The 22,059-nt window shown below is 38.7% G+C and overlaps 1 protein-coding gene and 1 long non-coding RNA gene across 16 annotated transcripts in view; one reads left to right on the top strand and one right to left on the bottom strand.

The window, feature by feature from the left end:
* LOC146404833 (uncharacterized) overlaps positions 1 to 22,059 on the bottom strand; it is a 1,439,763-nt gene that overhangs the window by 440,420 nt on the left and 977,284 nt on the right. The gene's annotated exons all lie outside the window — the stretch shown is intronic.
* CAMKMT (calmodulin-lysine N-methyltransferase) overlaps positions 1 to 22,059 on the top strand; it is a 406,172-nt gene that overhangs the window by 333,366 nt on the left and 50,747 nt on the right. For 13 of the 15 annotated variants that reach the window (XR_014842012.1, XR_014842010.1, XR_014842011.1 and 10 more), the window contains 3 exons: positions 15,598 to 15,658; positions 17,666 to 17,720; positions 18,817 to 18,880. Coding sequence is in view for 10 of the 15 variants with exons in the window: in XM_021088301.2 (XP_020943960.1) it covers positions 15,598 to 15,658; positions 17,666 to 17,720; positions 18,817 to 18,880 (180 nt within the window). In the remaining 5 variants the exon portion in view is untranslated. The remainder of the gene's footprint in view (positions 1 to 15,597; positions 15,659 to 17,665; positions 17,721 to 18,816; positions 18,881 to 22,059) is intronic. The other 2 variants (XM_021088303.2, XM_085019394.1) reach the window with 1 other exon arrangement.

Raw genomic sequence — 22,059 nt, 5'->3', positions numbered from 1 at the left:
AAAACACATCATTTATTTTAAGGTGCGATTTAAAATTCTTAACATGGCCTTTGAGGCTGTGGGATCTGGCCCCTAAACATTTCTCCAGTTTCATCTTATACTACTTCTTCCATTATCATTTATTCTACAGCGCGCCACTGACCCTATTTCCATTCCTGCAACATCAGGCTCTTCTTTTCAAAGCTGTGTTTCATGGGGCTCCCCTTCTGTGAATCATTCCCTCCAGCCCTGTGCCCTTCTTCATCCTCAGGGTCTCAGCCTACATGCCATTTCTACAGAGAAGTCTTCCCTGGTGGGCCTCTCCCAACAGCACCTCCCACCAGGTTAAATCCCCTGTGATAGGTTCTCAGAAGCATCCTCAATTTTTCCTACACAGAATTTATTACTGTTATAATTAAGCACATTATTTGTGTAATTGTTTAATAGTCTCCTGCCCTACCTAGATTGAATCTCCAGTGACCATGTTGTTATCATTCTCTGCTGATCCACAGGACCTGAAACGTAGTAGAAGCCCAATAAATATTTACAGAGCATTCTGTAGTCTTCTTAGGATTTCCACTCTGGGTTGAAACATCGATGGCAAAGCAGAAATGCCTAAGGAAAAGGAGACAGAGTGTAAACACTGAAAACAATCCAAGAGGTTTACCTACCCATGCCAGCATGAGCAGCTTTTCCTTTTAGTAACCTCCACTGTTGCATTTCTTCTTCCAGAAGAGTCAACAGCTTAAGCTATGGGTGTGCTGGCCTTTGCATTTGTGTCTCAGGTTTAAGAGAGGCCCTACTTCTCTAAATGAGGCGGGATCATTTAGTTGGAGGAGGGTAAAGAAAGCTGCCACTTGCTGTGCATACATCAGCAGATCACAGAAAAGCCACGTCTCTGCTGCGAGAGCTAGGTGTGTTGTCATCATGGGGCAAGTACAAGCTGTTAGAGCGAGACAAGGGAGTCAGCGGTGCAGCCTGTCGAATGCTGTGTGTCAATGTCTCAGGCCTTGTTTCAAACATGAACTGTGGGGAAGCAAAAAACTCTCAAATGGAAGTGATCTAAAAAAAAAAAAAACAGGAAGTGATCTAGAAGGACCCACGCTTGGTTAGAGAATCATGTCTCTTAATGTCTACATACAGTTAATTTTTGGATTCGTTCAGGCTCCAGGTTAACAATGGATATGTTAGTTTCCAGATGAACCACAAAACTTGGCATTTAAATCAATGCTAAACTAGCTACTTCTCTGATGACGAAAAAGTGGTTACATACATAAGTCGTATTGCCAACTGCCTCCCTCATTATGGCTACATGGACAGCTAGTTTTTCATATATCAGTGTTAGCTCACTATGAGTTTTCTGAAATCTAACAGATTCGACAGACCAGTTCTGACAGAACTATCTGCAGGGAATAAACCCTTTGTTTGAAATGACCAAATGACCATGGAAACCCAAGTATGACATAGCAAGTCTTTTTCTTCCAAGTAGAGTTCTTGTTTAGCCAGTGCTTTTATGGAGGCCCAATGGATTGAGAAGTTATTTTCTCCTATAAGTTAAAGTAATTCTATTTATACAGAAAGCATAGGGAGGGAGTTCCTATTGTAGCGCAGTGGAAATGAACCTGACTAGCATACGTGAGGGTGTGGTTCAATCCCTGGCCTCGCTCAGTGGGTCAGGGATCCGGCATTGCCGTGAGCTGTGGTGTAGGCCAGCAGCTGTAGCTCTGATTTTGCCCCTAGCCTGGGAAATTCCATGTGCCGTGGGTGTGGCCCTAAAAAGCAAAAAGAAAGAAAAAGAAAGCATAGGGAACAGGAAGCCACGTGCCTTTGAATAACTTTAAGGAAGTGTCCTAATTCATGACATGTGTTTTAGAAAACAAGTTATGTAGAATAGCCATTAATTAGGATGTTTTGTAATGCTTTCCAGGGTCAGGGGAATCAATATTTTAGCCACTCTAAATGCTGCTATGGGCATGAATCTCTATGTCTCATTGGGTGATGTCAAGAATATAGCAAAAGTGCCTACAATTGATTAATAGAACCCTACAGGTATTATTAACGCAGTATAAAAATCTTGAGGAAAAAAAAACTGGCCATTAGTGTCCTTGGGGCTTGCATGTCCTTCTAAAAATTATTCTCATCACTTTTCCACTGACTTTCTCTCTGTTTCATGAAACTGAACCACTGTAAAGGGATGATTTTTACACAATGCAATTTTGGAACTTAGGAAGCAAATAGATGAGAAGTCATTGACTTGAGCAAGTCAGCAGCTGGGAAAGTTGAGAACCAACCCAATTTATACTTCCAAAATTTTGACAGGTTCAGGAATTGGTGACACCAGATAATTCTAAAAGTAGGGGCTGAGTAGGGGTTGGGGTGGGGTGGGGGGCTAAAAGAAGGAGTATTGATTGAAAGTGGGTTAAGAAGCATTTATATTCCCATTCCAGGCAACTGGGTAGCTTCCCCTTCTGTACTGCAAACAGAAGAGGAGGTTTGTTCTCTGGTGAGGGTTACACTGAGAGTCTCTGGATTGGGGGACAACAGGCACAATGTACCAAAAGCAGGATGCAGGAACTTGGTGAACATACGCCTACTGATTGCTAAGCCTCTCCACCCACATCTCTCAGCCACTTGCTCCTCCAGTCAGCTTTTTGTCTTTTTACAATTACTTTAATGCAAACAACAAATAATTACAAGATATATCTGAGGAAAGCTTTTAAGTTGACAAGTACCAAACCCAATAAACAGAAAAAAAGCAACACGAAGAAAGCAGACTATGTAAAGATAAGAACACTTACGCTATAATTAATATTTTCAAGTAATTTTTAAAAGATAATTGCTTTCATGAAACAGGAATAAGATGCTCTGAAAAAGAAGTACTCAGAGGAGTTCCCGTCGTGGCTCAGTGGTTAACGAATGTGACTAGGAACAGAGGTTTCAGGTTCGATCCCTGGCCTTGGTCAGTGGGTTAAGGATCCGGCATTGCCATGGGCTGTGTTGTGGGTCGCAGATGTGGCTCGGATCTGGCATTGCTGTGGCTCTGGCGTAGGCCAGCGGCTACAGCTCCAATTAGACCCCTAGCCTGAGAACCTCCACGTGCCGCAGGAACAGCCCTAGAAAAGGCAAAAAGACAAAAAAACAAAAAAACAAAAAACAGAAGTACTCAGAGAACTAAAAGGGTTAGAAGATCAAGTTAAGAAAATTTCCAAGAAAGTAGAGAACAAGAGACAGAAGCCAGGAAAGAAAAGATAAAATTAGAGGATGAGTTCAGGAGATGCAACATTGCACATCATGAGTTTCAGAGAAAGAAGACAGATCAAAAGGGAGGTAAGGAAATAGTCAGTGGAGCTTTTCCAAGAACGTTTACAGGAATTGAAGAACATGGAGGAGTTCCCGTCGTGGTGCGGTGGTTAACGAATCCGACTAGGAACCATGAGGTTGCGGGTTCGGTCCCTGCCCTTGCTCGGTGGGTTAAGGATCCGGCGTGGCCGTGAACTATGGTGTGGGTTGCAGACGCGGCTCGGATCCCGCGTTGCTGTGGCTCTGGCGTAGGCCAGGTGGCTACAGCTCCGATTGGACCCCTAGCCTGGGAACCTCCATGTGCCTCAGGAGCGGCCCAAGAAATAGCAAAAAGACAAAAAAAAAAAAAAAAAAAAAAGAACATGGAGTTTCCAAATCAAAATCACCATTGAATCGTCTGTGTTTTCAAACCTTTACGTTTTCAAGAAGCTCCTGGAGGCTTTGTTGCCCTAAAATGAGGAGGTAAATCAAGAAAGGGAGACAAAGGATAGGGGAGACAAGAGATGGAACAACAGAAGAAGGGCAAAAGGAAGGCTAGAATGATAGTGAAGATGATTCGAGGATATCAGGGCTGCACCAGTGCCCTAAGCATAGAAGGCATTCAGTCCAGACTAAGGAAGGCCAGAAGACACAAGAGAGTTGTCGTCATTAGGCTGATAGGATGCCCTGTGTGAGTGACTGATGAAAAAGAAAAATTGATAACTGGATTTTGAGATTGAATAAAAGTGTTAACAAATGATGGGGGGGGGCAATTATAAACTCCAAAGGAGAAAAAAATTAAACATGAGAGAAAAATCAATCCTAGTTTACTGCATAGCTCAGTTTTATTTCATGGTTGTAATAAAATTGACAATGAGTAATAATCTTACCAAATTCTATCTATATTAGGAAGATGGTGGTGGTGGGTGGTTAAAGAGCGTAGTATGTATAGTGTGGGGAGAGGAATAGAGATAAAAACAAAAAATGCTTGTCTTCTATAATGGGGGGGGTCACTAGGTTTTGCCTAAAACTGAAAAATCAAGAAGTAACAATACAAACTTTTATGTAGAAAAGCGGAAGTAATTCCCAGAAGAATCAGCTAAAAGAATTGAAAGTAGGGAGTTCCCTGGTAGCCTAGCAGTTAAGGATCTGGCATTGTCACTACCATGGCTCAGGTCACTTTGGTGGCACGGGTTTGATCCCTGGCCTGAGAACTTCCACATGCCATGGGCATAGCCAGAAAACAGAAAAAGAAAAGAATTGAAAGTAGTAGTTTCTGTAGGAGGAGAAAGATGGTCAGATGGGCTGGGTACTGCTGTTTGTCTTAATCATTTTCATAGAACTCAGTGCCTCTTCAAACTATGTATAACTTCTTTTAAAATAAAACCTTTTTTAAAAGACCATTGTATTCATACAAATGGAATGAGAAGACTTTTTTAAGATGATAGCTTTATTGAGATATAACTCACATACCATTCAGTTCACCCAGTGGTTTTTAGTGTATTCACAGAGAAGAACAGCCATCACCACAATCAGTTTTAGAGTATTTCATCATATCCAAAAGAAACCTCATACCCATTAGCAGTCACCTCATTTATTCTGGACAGTTCATATAAATGGAAACATAAAACATATGGTCCTTTGTGTCTGATTTCTTACACTTAGTATGCTGTTTTCATGTTCTATCTGTGTTGTTACATGAAAGTATTTTATTTCTTTTTATTGCCAAATAATAGTCTGTGGCATGGGCATACCACATGTTATTGAGCCATTCATTAGTTGATGGACGTTTGGAATGTTTCCACTTTTTTTGGCTATGATGAATAATGCTGCCTAGAACATTTGCGTATAGGTTTTTATGTAGACATCTTTTCATTTCTCTTGGATGTGTACCTAGGAGTGGAATTGGTGAGTATTTCTATATTTAACTTTTTGGTAAACTACTGGACTCTTTGCCAAAGTGGCTGAACCATTTTATATAATTTCTCCACATTCTTGTCAACATTTGTTATTGTCTGATTTTTTTAAATTATAGCCACCCTAGAGGGTGTGAAATGATATCTCATTGTGGTTTTGATAGCCCGGTTGCACTAGGATACCTTAAGAGCTTAACAGATAAGCAAAAATTTAAAAGGCTGTTAAAACCCTATCTTGGCAAGGCTTTGAGGAAATATTCTTTAAAGAAATTAAAAAAAAAACCTTTATTGAAGTATAGTTGACTTACAATGTTGTGTTAGTTTCAAGTGTACAGCAAAGTGAATCAGTGATATATATATATACACACACGCATATATGTTATATATGTATGTTATATATACACATACACACATATATGTTATACGTATATGTTATATACGTGTGTTATATATGTTATGTGTGTGTGTGTGTATTTATCCATAGAGGCTATCAGAGAGTGTTGAATAAATTTCCCTGTGCTATACAGTAGGTCCTTGTTACTTATCAATTTTATATACAGTGGTGTGTATATGCCAATCCCAGCCTCCCAGTTTATCCCTCTACACAGCATTTTTCCTTTGGCAACCATAAGTTTGGTTTTGAAATCTTTGAGTCTGTTTCTGTTTTGTGAATAAGTTCTTTTGTATCGTTTTTATTAGATTCCACCTATTACTGATATCATATTTCTCTGTCTGATTTACTTCACTTCGTATGATAATCTCTAGGTCCATCCACGTTGCTACAAATGGCATTATTTCATTCTTTTTTATGGCTGAATAATATTCCATTATATATATGTACCGCATATTTATCCAGTCCTCTGTTGATGGACATTTAAGCTGCTTCCATGTCTTGGTTATTGTAAATAGTGCTGCAGTGAACACTTGTACATTGGGACACATGTATCTTTTTGAATTATAGTTTTCTCTGGATATATACCCAGGAGTTGGATTGCTAGATCTGATGGTAGTTCTATATTTAGTTTTTCAAGGAACCTCCATACTGTTCTCCATAGTGGTTGCACCAACTTACATTCCCATAAACAATGTAGGAGAGTTCCCTTTTCTCTATAATCTCTCCAGCATTTATTATTCGTAGACTTTTTCATTATTGTTGTTGTGCCTGCATTATGTGGAAGTTCCAGGCCAGGGACTGAACTCATGCCTCGGCAGCAACCAAAGCTGCTGCAGTGACAACACTGGATCCTTAACTTGCTCCGCCACAAGAGAACTCTTGTTTGTATGTAGCCTTTTTGATGCTGGCCATTCTGACTGGTGTGAAGTGTTATCTCATTGTAGTTTTGATTTGTATTTCTCTAATAATTAGTGATGTTGAGCATCTTTTTTTTTTTTTTTACTCTATCCAGCAAGAATATCATTTATTTTTTATTATTATTCAAATGAATTTATCACATCTGTAGTTGTATAATGATCATAACAATCTGATTTCACAGGATTTCCATCCCACAGCCCAAGCACATCCCCCCACCCCCAAACTGTCTCCTCTGGAGACCATAAGTTTTTCAGTGTCTATGAGTCAGCATCTGTTCTGCAAAGAGTTCAGTCTCTCCTTTTTTCAGATTCCACTTGTCAGTGAAAGCATTGGATGTTGGTGTCTCATTGTATGGCTGACTTCACTTAGCATGATAGTTTCTACGTCCATCCATGTTGCTAAAAATGCTGGTATTTCGTTCTTTTTAATGGCTGATTAATATTCCATTGTGTATATGAACCACTATCTTCTTGATCCACTCCTCTGTCAGTGGACATTTAGGTTGTTTCCATGTTTTGGCTATTGTAAATAGTGCTGCAATGAACATTGAAGTACATGTGTCTTTTTGAGTCATGGTTTTCTCTGGATAGATGCCCAGGAGTGGGGTTGCTGGATCAAATGGTAGTTCTATTTTTAGTTTGCTGAGGAATCTCCATACTGCTTTCCACAGTGGTTGCACCAATTTACAATCCCACCAATAGTGTACTAGGGTTCCTTTTTCTCCACACCCTCTCCAACACTTATTGTTTGTAAACTTTTGGATGATGGCCATTCTGGCTGGTGTAAGGTGGTACCTCGTGGTTTTCATATGCATTTCTCTAATAATGAGTGATGTTGAACATCTTTTCATGTGTTTCTCAGCCATCTGTATGTCTTCTTTGGAGAATTGTCTGTTTAGATCTTCTGCCCATTTTTGGATGGGGTTGTTTGTTTTTTTTGGTATGGAGCTGCAGAAGTTTATAAATTTTGGAGATTAATCCCTTGTCAGTCGATTCACTTGCAAAGATTTTCTCCCATTCTGTGGGTTGTCTTTTTGTGTTGTTTAGGGTTTCCTTTGCTGTGCAGAAACTTTGAAGTTTAATTAGGTCCCATTTGTTCATTTTTGTTTTTGTTGCCAATACTCTGATAGGTGGATCTGAGAAGATGTTGCTGTCGTTTATGTCAGAGAGTGTTTGGCCTGTTTTCCTCTAAGGGTTTTACAGTGTCTGGTCTTATATCTAGGTCTTTAATCCATTTGGAGTTTATTTTTGTGTATGGTGTTAGGGAGTGTTCTAATTTCATTCTTTTCCATCTGGCTGTCCAGTTTTCCCAGCACCACTTATTGAACAAGCTGTCCTTTCTCCATTGTATATTCTTGCCTCCTTTGTCATAGATTAGTTGACTCTAGGTGTGTGGGTTTAATTCTGGGCTTTCTATCCTGTTTCACTGATCTATATTTCTGTCTTTGTGCCAGTACCATGCTATTTTGATGATTGTTGCTTTGTAGTATAGTCTGAAGTCTGGGAGCCTGATTCCTCCAGCTCCATTTTTCTTTTTCAGGATGTCTTTGGCTATTCTGGGTCTTTTGTGCTTCCAAACAAAATTTAAAATGTTTTGTTCAAGTTCTGTGAAAAAATGTCCTTGGTAATTTGATAGGGATTGCATTGAATCTGTAGATTGCCTTGGGTAGTATAGTCATTTTGATAATATTAACTCTTCCAATCCACGAGCATGGTGTATCTTTCCATCTATTTGTGTAGTCTTTGATTTCTTTCATCAGCATCTTATAGTTTTCAGAGTACAGGTCTTTTGTCTCTTTAGGTAGGTTTACTCCTAGGTATTTTATTCTTTTGGATGTGATGGTGAACGGGATTGCTTCCCTAATTTCTCTTTCTGTTCTTTCATTGCTAGTATATAGAAATGCCGTCAATTTCTGTGTATCAATTTTATATTCTGCAACTTTGCCGAATTCGTGGATGAGCTCTAACAGTTTTCTGGTAGAGTCTTTAGGATTCTCTAGGTATAGTATCATTTCTTCTGCAAATAGGGATAGTTTGACTTCTTCCTTTCCAATTTGGATTCCTTTGATTTCTTTTACTTCTCTGATTGCTGTGGCTAGGACTTCCAAAACTATGTTGAAGAATAGTGGCGAGAGTGGACATCCTTGTCCTGTTCCTGATCTCAGCGGGAATTCTTTCAGCTTCTCACCATTGAGAATGATGTTCTCTGTGGGTTTGTCACATATGGCCTTTATCATGTTGAGGTAGGTTCCCGTTATGCCTACTTTCTGAAGGGTTTTTATCAGAAATGGGTGTTGGATTTTGTCAAAGGCTTTTTCCGCATCTATTGAGAGGATCATATGGTTTTTATTCTTCAGATTGTTGATGTGGTGTATCACACTGATGGATTTGCGGATATTGATGAACCCTTGCATCCCTGGGATAAATCCCACTTGATCATGATGTGTAATCCTTTTAATGTATTGCTGGATGCGGTTTGCTAGTATTTTGTTGAGGATTTTTGCATCAATGTTCATCAATGAAATTGGCCTGTAGTTTTCTTTTTTTGTGGAGTCTTTGTCTGGTTTTGGTATCAGGGTCATGGTGGCCTCGTAGAATGAGTTTGGGAGTATCACTTCTTCTGCAATTTTTTGAAATAGTTTCAGAAGGACAGGTGTTAGCTCTTCTCTAAATGTTTGATAAAATTCACCTGTGAAGCCGTCTGGTCCTGGACTTTTGTTTGTGGAAAGTTTGTTTTTTTTTTTTTTTGTTTTTTGTTTTGTTTTTTTTTTTTTCCTTTTCTAGGGCCACTTTCTGCGGCATGTGGAGGTTCCCAGGCTAGGGGTCAAATCAGAGCTGTAGCCACCAGCCTACGCCAGAGCCACAGCAACACAGGATCCGAGCCGCGTCTGCAGCCTACACCAAAGCTCACGGCAATGCCAGATCCTTAACCCACTGAGCAAGGCCAGGGATCGAACCTGCAACCTCATGGTTCCTAGTCGGATTCGTTAACCACTGTGCCACGATGGGAACTCCTGTTGGAAGTTTTTTAATCACAGTTTCCATTTCAGTTCTTGTGATTGGTCCATTCATCTTTTCTATTTCATCTTGGTTTAGTCTTGGAAGATTGTACTTTTCTAAGAATTTGTCCATTTCTTCTAGGTTTTCCATTTTATTGGCATATAGTTGCATATAGTAGTCTCTTATGATCCTTTGTATTTCTGTGATGTCTGTTGCTACTTCTCCTTTTTCATTTCTAGTTTTATTTATTTGAGTCCTTTCTCTTTTTTGCTTGATAAGTCTGGCTAGGGGTTTATCAATTTTGTTGATCTTTTCAAAGAACCAGCTTTTCGTTTCATTGATCTTTTCTATGGTTTTCTTTGTTTCTGTTTCATTGATTTCTGCTCGATCTTTATGATTTCTTTCCTTCCATTAACTTTAGGTCTTGTCTGTTCTTCTTTCTTGAGCTGCTTTAGATGTAAAGTTAGCTTGTTTATTTGAGCTTTTTCTTGTTTCCTGAGGTGGGCTTGTATTGCTATAAACTTTCCTCTCAGAACGGCTTTTGCTCCATCCCATTTTTTGGAGTGTCATATCTTCATTGTCATTTGCTGCTAGGTATTTTTTAATTTCCTCTTTGATTTCTTCAGTGATACATTGGTTGTTTAGTAGCATGTTGTTTAGTCTCCATGTGTTTGTGTTTTTTGCAGTTTTTTTCTTGTTGTGGATTTCCAGTCTTACAGCGTTGTGGTAGGAAAAGATGCTTGGTATGATTTCAATTTTCTTAAAGTTACTGAGGTTGGATTTGTAGCCCAGGATATGATCAATCTTAGAGAATGTTCCATGTGCACTTGAGAAGAATGTGTATTCTGTTGCTTTTGGATGAAATGTCCTATAAATATCTATTAAGTCTATCTAGTTTAATGCATCATTCAGGGCCTGTGTTTCCTTATTGATTTTCTGTCTAATTGATCTGTCCATTGCTGTAAGTGGGGTGTTAAAGTCCCCCACTATTATTGTGTTATTGTCGATTTCTCTCCCTTTAAGGTTGTTAGCAGTTGCCTTATATATTGTGGTGAACCTGTGTTGGGTGTGTAGATATTTAAAATTGTTATATCATCTTCTTGATTGATCCTTTGGTCATTATGTAATGTCCTTCTTTGTCCCTTAAAATATTCTTCATTTTAAAGTCTATTTTGTCGGATATGAGCATTGCTACTCCAGCTTTCTTTTGATCCCCATTTGCATGACATATTTTCTTCCATCCTCTCACTTTCAATTTGTATGTGTCCCTAGAAGTGAAGTGGGTCTCTTGAAGACAGCATATATATGGGTCTAGTTTTTGTATCCATTCAGCCAGTCTATGTCTTTTGGTTGGGGTGTTTAGTCCATTAACATGTAAGATAATTATTGATATGTATGTTCTTACTGCCGTTTTATTAATTGCTTTGGATTTGTTTTTGCTGCTCTTTTTCCTTTCCTTCTTCTCTTGTTCTTTTCTGCGTAGAGAAGTTCCTTTAGTATTTGTTGTAAGGCTGGTTTAGTGTTGCTGAATTCTCTCAGCTCTTGCTTATCTGTGAAGGTTTTGATTTCTCCTTCAAATCTGAATGAGAGCCTTGCTGGGTAGAGTAATCTTGGTTGGAGGTTTTTTTCCTTTCATCACGTTAAGTATATCATGCCACTCCCTTCTGGCCTGCAGAGTTACTGTTGAAAAATCTGCCAATAACCTTATTGGGGTTCCCTTGTTTGTGATTTGTTTCTTTTCCCTAGCTGCTTTCAAGATTTTCTCTGTCTTTAATTTTGGTCAGTTTGATTAATATGTGTCTCGGGGTGTTCCTCCTTGGGTTTACTTTACATGGTACTCGTTGTGCTTCCTGGATTTGAGTGAGTGATTCTTTCCCCATGTTAGGAAAGTTTTCGGCTATTATCTCTTGGAATATTTTTTCTGTCTCCTTCTCTGTCTCTTCTCCTTCTGGCACCCCTATAATACCGATGTTGGTACGTTTCACACTGTCCCAGAGTTCTCTGAGACTCTCTTCATTTGTTTTCAATCTTTTTTCTCTTTTCTGTTCTGCATCCGTAATTTCCACTAATCTGTCCTCCACCTCGTTTATTTGTTCTTCTGCCTCCTGTATTCTGCTGTTGGCTGCTTCTAGTGAATTTTTTATTTCAGTTATTGTATTTTGCATCTCTTCTTGTTTAAGTTTTATTTCTTGTATCTCTTTGGTCAGTGTTTCCTGTAAGTTATCCATCTTTGCCTCCAGTTGATTTCCAATGTCTTGCATCATCTTCAGCATCAACAGTCTAAAGTCTTTTTCCTGGAGGCTAAGTATCTCCTCCTCACTTAGCTGATTTTCTGGGGTTTTTCCTTTCTCCCTCATCTGAGTTATAGTTCTCTGTCTTTTCATTTTTATAGGTTTTTGGTGTGGTGACCTTTTTGCAGATAATAGAGTTGTAGTTTCTCTTACTTCTGGTGTCTGCCCCCCTTGTGGCTGAAGTCAGTATGGGGGGCTTGCTGTAGGCTTCCTGATGGGAGGGGATGATGCCTGCCCCCTGTTAGGTGAAGCTGATTCTAATCCCTCTGGTGGGTGGGGCATAGTCTCTGGATGGGATTAGAGGAGGCTGTGTGCCTGAGGGGGTCTTTAGGTAGCCTGTTTACTGAGGGGCAGGGCTGTGATCCCACCTGGGTTGTTGTTTGCCCTGAGGCTTCTCAGCAGCTGACTGATGGGTGGGGCCAGATTTTCCCCAAATGGCCACCTCCAGAGAAAGGCATGGCTGCTGAATATTCCTGAGAGCTTTGCTTTCAATGTCCTTCCCTCACAACAAGACAGGTTCACCCCTGTTTTCCCAGGATATCCTCCAAGAACTGGGGTCAGGTTTGATCCAGATTCCCATGGAGACCTCTCTCTGCCCTGGGACCCAGTACACGTGAAAGTCTGTGTGTGCCTTTTAAGAATGGGGTCTCCATTTCCCCCAGTCCCATGGAGCTCCTGCGTACAAGCCCCACTGGCCTTCAATGCCAGATGCTCTGGGGCTCTTTCTCCCCATGCCAGATCCCCACAAGTGAGGGTTTGATGTGGGGCTCAGAACTCTCACTCCTGTAGGTGAGTCTCTGTGAACCAGTTAGTTTCCAGTCTGTGGAGCTTCCCACCCAGGAGGTATGGGGTTGTTTATATTGTGAAATTGCCCCTCCTACCTCTTGATGTGTCCTCCTCTTTTTCTTCTGGAGTAGGATATCTTTTTTAAGGTTTCTGGTCCATTTGGGTGAAGAGTGCTCAGTCTTTAGTTGTGAATTTTGTTGTTTTTAGGAGAGAAGTTGAGCTCCAGCCCTTCTATTCTGTCATCTTAATCCCGTCTCCGGTGTTGAGCATCTTTTCATGTGTTTTTTTTGGCCATCTGTATATCTACTTGAGAGAAATGTCTATATATATATATCTTCTGACCATTTTTTGATTGGATTGTCTGTCTTTTAATATAAAGCTATGTAAGATGTTTGTATATTTTGAAGATTAATCCCTTGTTGGGTAGCTTCATTTGCAAAGATTTTTCTCCCATGGAAATAAACACTCTTATTGGGAGTGTAGTTAAGTACAAATTTTTTGGAGGGTAGTTTGATATATCAAATTGTGACATGTACTTGACTTTTCACCAGATTTCCTGTTTGTGGATATTTGACCTAAGGAGAAAAGTTGTATATTGAGGAAAAAAAATGTCTTCATTATACCACTGTTTTTAATCTCATAATATCAAAAACAGAAATTAACTTCAATGTCTATCAAAAGGAAACTGGTTAAATAAATTATGATGCAAACATAAAACACTGAGGCAGTGATTAAAAATGATGCAGGTATAGTATATTTTTATTGTTGTGGGAAGCTACCCATCATATACTTAGTGGAGCAAAATGAGATTATTGAACACTTCCATAAGAAGGTCCCACTTGTAAAAACCTTTATGCCTAGAGAGAATTTTTTTAGAATGACGTCCAAAATGTTAACAGTGATTATATACTAGCGGTAGAATTTTAGGTGATTTTTAAACTTTTTCTTTGCACTTTTTGTGTTTAATTTTGTTAAAAAATCACCTCTGTAATTTTGGGGAGAAAATTATAAAACTATTTTAAAAGACTGTGCATTTTAGAAGTCACATTTTTGTACTTAATCAAGGCTTGAATTTTAGTTAAATACCCTTTCCCTATCATTATGTTTTTTAAACCTCAAAACCATCTCCTAAAGGCATAAAGAAATTCATTGTTGTGGTGATTATATTCACTTGGTGTGGAACACTGTCTTGGGCTCTTCCTTCGGAGGATTTTATTAAGCGTTTTAGTCTTTATAGGGTTCTTTTTGTGGGGAGTATGCCAGATATTGGGACTTGGGGGTCATGCCATAGCTCCTGATTAGGAGCAGGTCAGAAAGTTTCTCCATGTGGTCCGGTTATTAGGATGATTATTTGGGGCTCATAGATTCTCTCTTCTACAATTTTACCCCCCTTTGCAAAGAACAACATTAACAACAACTAACTTTCCTTTGAGCTTGTTATGAGTTAGAAACTGTTCTAAATACATTTCATAGCCTTTACTCATTTAACCCTCACAGCAATTCTATGACGTTGATACCACAATTATGCTATTTTTACACAGAAGGAACCGAGGCACAGAGAGGTTAAGTAACCTATCCAAAGTCACTCAGCGAGGGAATGCACAGCTGGGGCTGGAGCCCAATGAGTCTGGTACTTAACTACCTGTGATCCTAAATGCTATATTCCACTACCTCTCTGACTTTCCTTCTAAATATGACTCCAGAGACTTCTTGATGGTTTACTCTGTTACTCCGTTAAACTATCGTTTCTACCAGAAATGCCAGGGTAACTGAGCCAGTGAGTACACTTGATTGGATTTTCCTGCAACAAATGCTCTAGAGAGTCATTTCTTTGCTGTTCATATGTTTATCCATAGATTCTTTTAGGATTTTTCTTTCCATTTCTTTGACGTCATCTTCTCTGAAACGTTTGTATTTCTTACTTCTTAAAGCTGGAGATACACCTGGGAGAAGAAAATTATGTCTCATTAGGTGTTTCACGTTTGCATCAGGACCCATTAGAAGAGTGCTTGGTGCTAAGGCAGCAGACATTCAGTGCTCTTTCCCATGACTGCCTGGCGTTCTCAGCCCCAGGCAGTGCAAGATGCCTGGTGCCCTGGCTAATCTTTAAGTCTGACCACTTGGGGAAAACATAATTTTTATAAAGGTATGGTTTATTCTGATCATAGGAGTGATACATATTCATTGTAAAAATTAAGGAAAATGCCAGTGTAAAGAAAAAATTAAAAGCACTCATAATCCTACTATCCTGTGATAACCACTAGACATCGTTATTTCCAAGTGTTATTTCCAAGTATGTCTAGCTTCTCTTTAAGCAATTCATATTCATTCATGAAAACTATGTAAGTCTTCTACATAAATGATTTACAGATGATGATTTTAGAAAATGCCCCTCCATGGAATTTAGTGGGTAGGATTGTTGTTAAATTTAAAGACACACTAAAGTTGGTGAGATGTAAATTTCTCAATTTTAACACCAGTTTAATTTTTAATTGAAGAAAGTAAATAAGTATGCATATTTAAAAAAAAAAAAAAAACCTTAGTATGGAATCAAGCAAAAAAGTATAATGACCTCAGTGGTTTTATTTGCTCCTGCAAGTGATTTTTCCATTTATTTTTGCCTAATATGGGCTGCATATATAGTAGGTCTTTCAATGGTACTTATGTATTGGCCAAAAAAAAAAAAAAAAAAAAAAAGATTCATATTGCAAGAGTAAGATCTACTTGAAATACCATTAAAATTTAACTTTTGTTATTTGTAATTTTGGTCGTTACTATTTTTGCTGTTTCATTGTGATTAAAATCTAAAGTTATTTTGGATATTTTACTGTTTTCAGGAAAAGAGTTATAACCAACAACAAAAGAAACTCATGTGATATGACATGTTACTAGCAATAATTATGGTAACTTTGATTCAAGTTGAAATAGCTTGTACTGAACATTATTTTTAAAAGCCGTTTCTTAAGAGAATGACTGTAGAGAGTGTTTATAAGAAACTTCTGTAATCAAAGTCTTTATCCTCTTGTGTTTTCCAGGCATCTGGCCGGCTGAAGAGGTTTTGGCTTACTACTGCCTCAAGCACAGTAATGTATTCAGGTACAAAGCTGCACTTAAAATTTTGTTTAGCCCACTATGGGTATTATATCTTCATATTAAAGAGTTTCACGACTGCATTCTTCAAATGAAATTGTTTTTAAAAAATATATAAGAAAGAAAGGAAGAAGGAAACAAGGGAAGGAAAGGGGAAAAAAGGTCGTGGTGAAAACATGTTGCTTCTGCAAAAGAAATCTGAATTGCCTTTGGGTACTAATATTGCACAGCAAGCTTTTTACTGTATGTCAAAGGCTTTTGATTTCCACTCAAGGCATTTTATTTCACTTTGATTTGGGGGAAACAAAAGTGAAGCTCCAATCAATCTTTACTGATTGTGAAGGTCAAAAAAAAAAAAAAAAAAAAAAAGCGAAACAAAAGCCAATAAAGACATTCTTTAAACTTCTGCTGGGGAAGTCACTACGGAATATTTGATAAGTAAATACCCCACAGTTATTATTTAAAGATGCCATCCCACCCCTGATTGTAATGGTATTTTATGTACCTAACAACATGTATTCGTAAACTCTAAATTACTCTTAGAGATTCATGCTATGGAAATAAATGTCTTCAAACTGTCGATGTGTAGTATAGATTAAACCCATAAATGGAATTTAGGAAAAAGGGAAAACTCCTTTTATTTGAAAATGCTGAAGATGTTTGGTCGATCCCCAAAATATGGGCTTTTTCATTACAAGTCTCATTTTATAAATGCCATCCACTACATGCTTCCTGAATAGCCCATCATGATTCCAGACAAGCCATTAGTGATCATTTTAACAATATATACTTATAAGATTGGGCGTGTGTTTTAACACTGTACTTACACTGTATTGGGTCAATAATGTGTAGCTTTTGAAACTCTATGCATCCGTATATACCAACCAGGCTATAATTGCTTTGAACAACTAAATACTCATTAAGTGTATTTTGGAATATGAATGTCTGCTTGGCTTCTTTTCCTCCTCTTCCCTGTCTTTTTGCCTCTACTTCCCTTGATTCATTCTCTCTCTCTCTCCCTCTCTCTCTCATTTCCTCCTCTTGAGGAAATCAACTTCCCAAAGTGGGAAGAAGAAACAATCTCTTAAGAGTCTAAGCGTATAAAGTAAGAACAGGGCAGTACTGAACTGGGCTGCAGAGCTGCCCTAGAAGTCTGGCATTTGCTCATCTCTCTGTGCTGAAGCTTGCCTGGAGCTCCAATCAGCAAGCAGTGGGCCAGGGCAAGAATGTCACACGTTGAGGGCTGATATTTAGGCACAAAGGGGAAGGTAAGTGCAGAGTGCCACCCCAGATTGTCAGCTTTAACTCAGCCGCTTTACTTCTGAGCAGTGGAGTCAGAGCCCGGTCATTACTAGAGCCCCGGGTTTGCTGGCTTAACCATATTATGTCTCCGCATTGTTGATTCCCTGTGTTGTGTTGGGGTCAGTTGTGATTTAAGTGTTAATTGCTAAATGCTCTTTGTGTCATTGTTCTTCATGGGGGTGGTTCAGCTTTCCAAAATATTTCCGTTTGTTTTAGATTTTTTTTTTTAAATTCAAGATTGCATGTATTTGTGTGTGTGTTGTGTGTATGTGCCTATAATCTAGGTATATACACACTCACATATAGTCTTCATTTACTTGTCTAACTGTTTTTGAAGGAATGAATGTGGATTAACAGTGTTATCCTTTCCTAACAATTATCTTTCGCTACTCTAGCTAGTTTAGTTCTAAAAGACAGCGCCATTGACAAGGGAAAAAAAGAGAACCTTCTCAGATTTTTCAGCTCAGCGGTGGTAATGTTGCAGTGAACACTAATGAGGGAACCCCCACTGATTTGCCTGCTTTGTGACTTTTCTATTTCATAATTATTTTTAAAACGCAAAACGACATGAGGTAGCCTCGTCATGTCTCTACCACTTCCTGGTAGCGCCGTTCTTACTGCAGATGGCAATTTGTTCTTGTAACATATATATCTCTCGGACCATTTTCATCTAATTTGTATGGGTTCTACCATTTCTTTTCTCTCTTTCAGGGACCTTGCTGTGTGTGAGCTAGGGGGTGGCATGACATGCTTGGCTGGGCTCATGGTAGGTCTTTTCTCAATTCCAATCCCATTCAGAGGGAGGAACAAAAGGAAAAATGTTCCAGGGCCTCCAACTGCTGGGTCAGAGAACCGTCAACAGCGTCAGCTGCGGTCAAGCTGCCGGGTCTTGAGAGACCTTCTAGATTGACTTACTTTCGGATCATATTGATTTTAGGGTTGCCTCGATGAGCAGAAACATTTTACCTCAGTGTAGTCAATATCGCTTGTTGTGACATTCCAGGCCTCGCACGGTCTGTCTTTGCCATAGCGAAAGCGTTTTTTTTTCTTTTTTCTTTCTTTTTTTTTTTTTTTTTTTCAGATTAGAGTCCCATTTGCTAAGATACAGGAATAGCCCGGCGAATCACAGTTGGAGCACCATGATATAGCTGCTAATGTTTTGCCTGCATTATTACACCAACAAACATGATCCAGAGCGCTCAGTAATTAGATTCTTTTGAATTAGATTGGCCATTCAGGAACGTCGTTCCCCATTCTCTGGGTTCTGAGTCATGTATTCAGGAGATATTATGTAGCAGCACAGTGCATTAGACAAGTTTTTATGTCTCTACAAATAAAAGCATATTGTTACACTGATTGGCATTTGACAAACCTGTCGCTCTTACACAATGTGTCAGGGTTACAGCCCAATGTGCGAGCATGTCAAAGCTCACAAAAAAATTACCCTCACAAAGCCATCTGCCTGCAATGCAAAGTTATATGAAGGGCATCAGGCAGTCAGACAGAAGCAAGCTGAAAGGCAGAGTGACAGCCTTGTATGATGGCTCTACTAGATAAACAGAAGCCCACAAATGAAAGCCTCTCAGAATACCATCATCCGCTGTCACAATGCAATTACCGAACAGAATGATAGCAAGATAGAGGCTCCCGCAAATGGAATGATAAAAGTATTGACTGATTTGATTGAATGATTAAAATAATGCAGACATAAAATGAAAAAAGATTGAAGATTGTTACAGAGAAATAGGTGAGGAAGCATGATACTGAAGGCTTGTCACTCCTGTCTTCACTTCCACACAGACAAGCATATTTGCTCATTGTTTGCTGTGCTCCCTTTTTTTTTTTTTTTTTTTTTTTTTCAGGTTGCTATTTCTGCAGATGTCAAAGAAGTTCTGTTAACTGATGGGAATGAAAAGGCCATCAGAAGTATCCTTATTCAGATAGAAAACGGGTTTGTTGTGCTCATTCCTTTTCCCCGGCTGAGTAACAATTGATATAAAGAAAGACAGCATGGGGTATTAAAAAAGAGTCCCCCCCACACACACATGATAAGTAATTAAGAAAAAGTAGAAATATATGGGATCCATTGGATACAACGAAGTGGGGTTTTTAAAAAAATTTTTTTCAATGGATTTTTATAGTCACGTCTCATCAAAAGCTTATGATTTGTGACCCACTCAAGGCAATAAGAACATTTGTTTCATAATCATTTCCAAGCATTCTTGTCCTTTTCTGTCCACTGAAATTTGTCAGTGTAAAGTAAATGATGGAACATGTATTATATTGGCTATTGCTTGCAAAAATTCACTTCCAGCTTCATGTCCATTATTACCTTTCTTCTGTTTGATACTGTACGCGTGGACCATGTAATATTGTGCCTACTCTAATTCCTGAGGAGTCCCCTATATCTCCCCGCTGGAAAGAGCTATCAGTTTTTCATTATTTCCTTTTATTTCGGATTATGGAAGCTATCTGTTTTTCTCTTCTGTGCTATTAGAGTCCAAACCCCATTCTATTAGATTATGCTTTACTAATATGTACACAGAGTTCATGAAAATTGAACTGTACTCTAACTAAGAAAGCAAGCATAATTTGTGGCTACTTTAGCAATCGAGCCGATTTGTTCAGGGGCAGTTAACCGCCGTTAGAAATTGAGAGGAACAGTGGAGGATATATTTGCTTTGGATTTTTTTTGGTGTGCCTTCCATTTACTTTATGAAAGAGGCAATCTACTTATTTGAATTTGAGGCCCCTGCAATACCAAAGCACTTTTGATTTTGGTAAGATGCTTACATCTTACCTAAAGCCTATTTTCGATTTCCTTTTTCTACCTCTGCCGTATAATTTTTGGAAAATAAAATTTGCAGCAGCTCTATCAGGCTGCTCAAACAGGAGAGAGGAGGTACCAGAAGCACAGTAGCTAATATTGTTCAGCAGCACTTGTGTGCTCTACAGAGCCCCACCCAGCTAATTGCCTGACAGACTTTAAAAAAAAAAAAAAAATCAGGAAGGAAAAACAGCCAATCACAATCTCGGCCTTTCACACAAGGGAAAGAGATCACAAAAGGTGCTTCCTTGTTTAAAATGCAGGATTTTAATCATGATCTTCAGACTGTCGCAAGTTTCTCAAAATATTCCTGAAGATGAGCTGATGTTGTTTCATTCACTCTGCTTTATTCTGAGTTCCTCCATGCACTGTATCATTTCACTCTGCTCCTCCTCCACATGTCAGGGAACAGAGAGCAACAGGAAGTCAGGTATGCTGGCTCAGCCCCATCGGATGCTTTTTGGGGGTAAAATAAAACAGGATTATTGGGAAAGAGAAGGCCATTCTGGCCACAGAAACTCTCAGATTGGGCCCAGCAACCTGAGGTTTTCCTCAAGTCAGCAGGTATCTTGTTGAATAGCATTGGAAACCAATTAGAACTTCTATCAAACTATGAGAAGTATCTGTGGTCAGTATATACATTTAATTGTACTGGAATTATTGTTGAGCTAAAACACAGAGCTTCCAAAGAAGGGAAGCAATGCTAATGTCATTAATTAATGCACCTTTGCTTTAAACAGCAAAGATGTCATGCCAGCTCTTGAAATTAGAGAGGAAATCTCAGATTCTGTATTCACTCTGCCGGCCTTTCAAAGAAATGATTGGTACAGCCCCCTCCCAAGAAAATGGATTTTTAACATTTGGTCCTCAGAAGCTCAGCCCTGAGAGTGCTTTATTGTGCTGGGTTTTACAATGGGTTTAATATAGCGGGGTGCCAAAGGGCAGGAGGGGAAGAACTTTACAATGTAGATAAAGTAGGTCCTTTCAGGATGCAGACCAAAACTGGTCGTGTGTTTTATTTCATCTCTTAGGACTTTCCTGATGGAGTTCGGTTTTTATCATGCAGTCGTCCTATGTTTGTGTGCCTTTTTCTGTTGTAACTAGATCTAATTTTTTTAATTAAGAGAAAAAAGCACGCATAAAGCCTGAAAAATTGGCAATGTGTTTTTCCTGCTTTCAATACTAATGTTATTCTTGATTTGCTAACAGAGCTTACAACTGGCATTTGCCCTGTAAGCTGTTTTACTCAGTGAGGTTAATATAAATGAAATATATATTTTTTTCTATTTGTGTGCCCACTTTCTGTAAGAATAACTAATTCACTGAATCACATACTGTTGATGCATATAGATTGAAACAAACTCATTTAAAAATTACTGTTTACATCTTTCCTTTAAAATTTTAGGAAGCCTAAATTATATAGCAGTTGTAGGATATTATCCAAAAATTACTTTCTAAAAAGTAAAAGTGGATGTCAACAAAAAAGAGGGAGAAGCATTGCCAGAAGCCAGAAAATCTCTAAGCAAAGCTGCTAATTATTCTTAATGGGCAAGATGAGCACATTAAGAAACAAATGAATACATCAGTGAAATGTAATTGAAAATCGACCTGGCAGTCACACATCACATCTGAGTATTGGCCTGTATATTATTCTCATCATTTAAAAAATTATTTTTCTTGTTCTAGGCATCTGAGTTTAATGAATCCAACTGAGTCTTACTTCCTAGTCTCTTAGGCTTCCAAGATTCTGATTTTTACCTTTAAAAAAAAATAGCATTTTCTGATATTTCCTTTTTATCGTCTTTCTATTTTTAAAATAGATGAGTCAATGAATGCATACATTCTGAATCTTTATGACATAGCAGCATATCAACCAGTTATAAGGTTATTTATTGTCTCCCTAAAATATATCAAAAGGGTTTGGCTGTGTCTTCCAGTGCTCTCTACCTTGAACCTGGCAAGCTAGATGTGAATCTGAGATTTATTAAACAGAGATGTCAGAAAAGAGATTAAGATTTGGGGTATAAGGGAATGTTGTAAGTCCTAAATATTTTCTCAGACTCATGGGTACATGTCTCCAAAGTTCTCTGTCGTCCTTAAACTGCACTGTTGGGTCTAACCCAGAACCCCGCTACCTGAGAGCTGCCTTTCCCTTCAGGTGTCATTTTCTCTGTAGCCAAAGGGAACAAAGGATAAATTGGAACTGGGGTCATTTAGTTCATCCAGTTCTTGAATTTATCCTAAAATAGTCTGAAACACGTTCCCTTTTCTTGGCACC

Source organism: Sus scrofa, chromosome 3 (assembly GCF_054392235.1).
Source record: "Sus scrofa isolate SSC_HxYL_T2T_F1_AM1 chromosome 3, Sscrofa_HxYL_maternal_Yorkshire_Landrace_v2.0, whole genome shotgun sequence".
NCBI classification, from domain to species: domain Eukaryota; kingdom Metazoa; phylum Chordata; class Mammalia; order Artiodactyla; family Suidae; genus Sus; species Sus scrofa.
The sequence above is the reverse complement of the archived record's forward strand: the minus strand, read 5'-3'. Positions and strand labels throughout refer to the sequence as shown.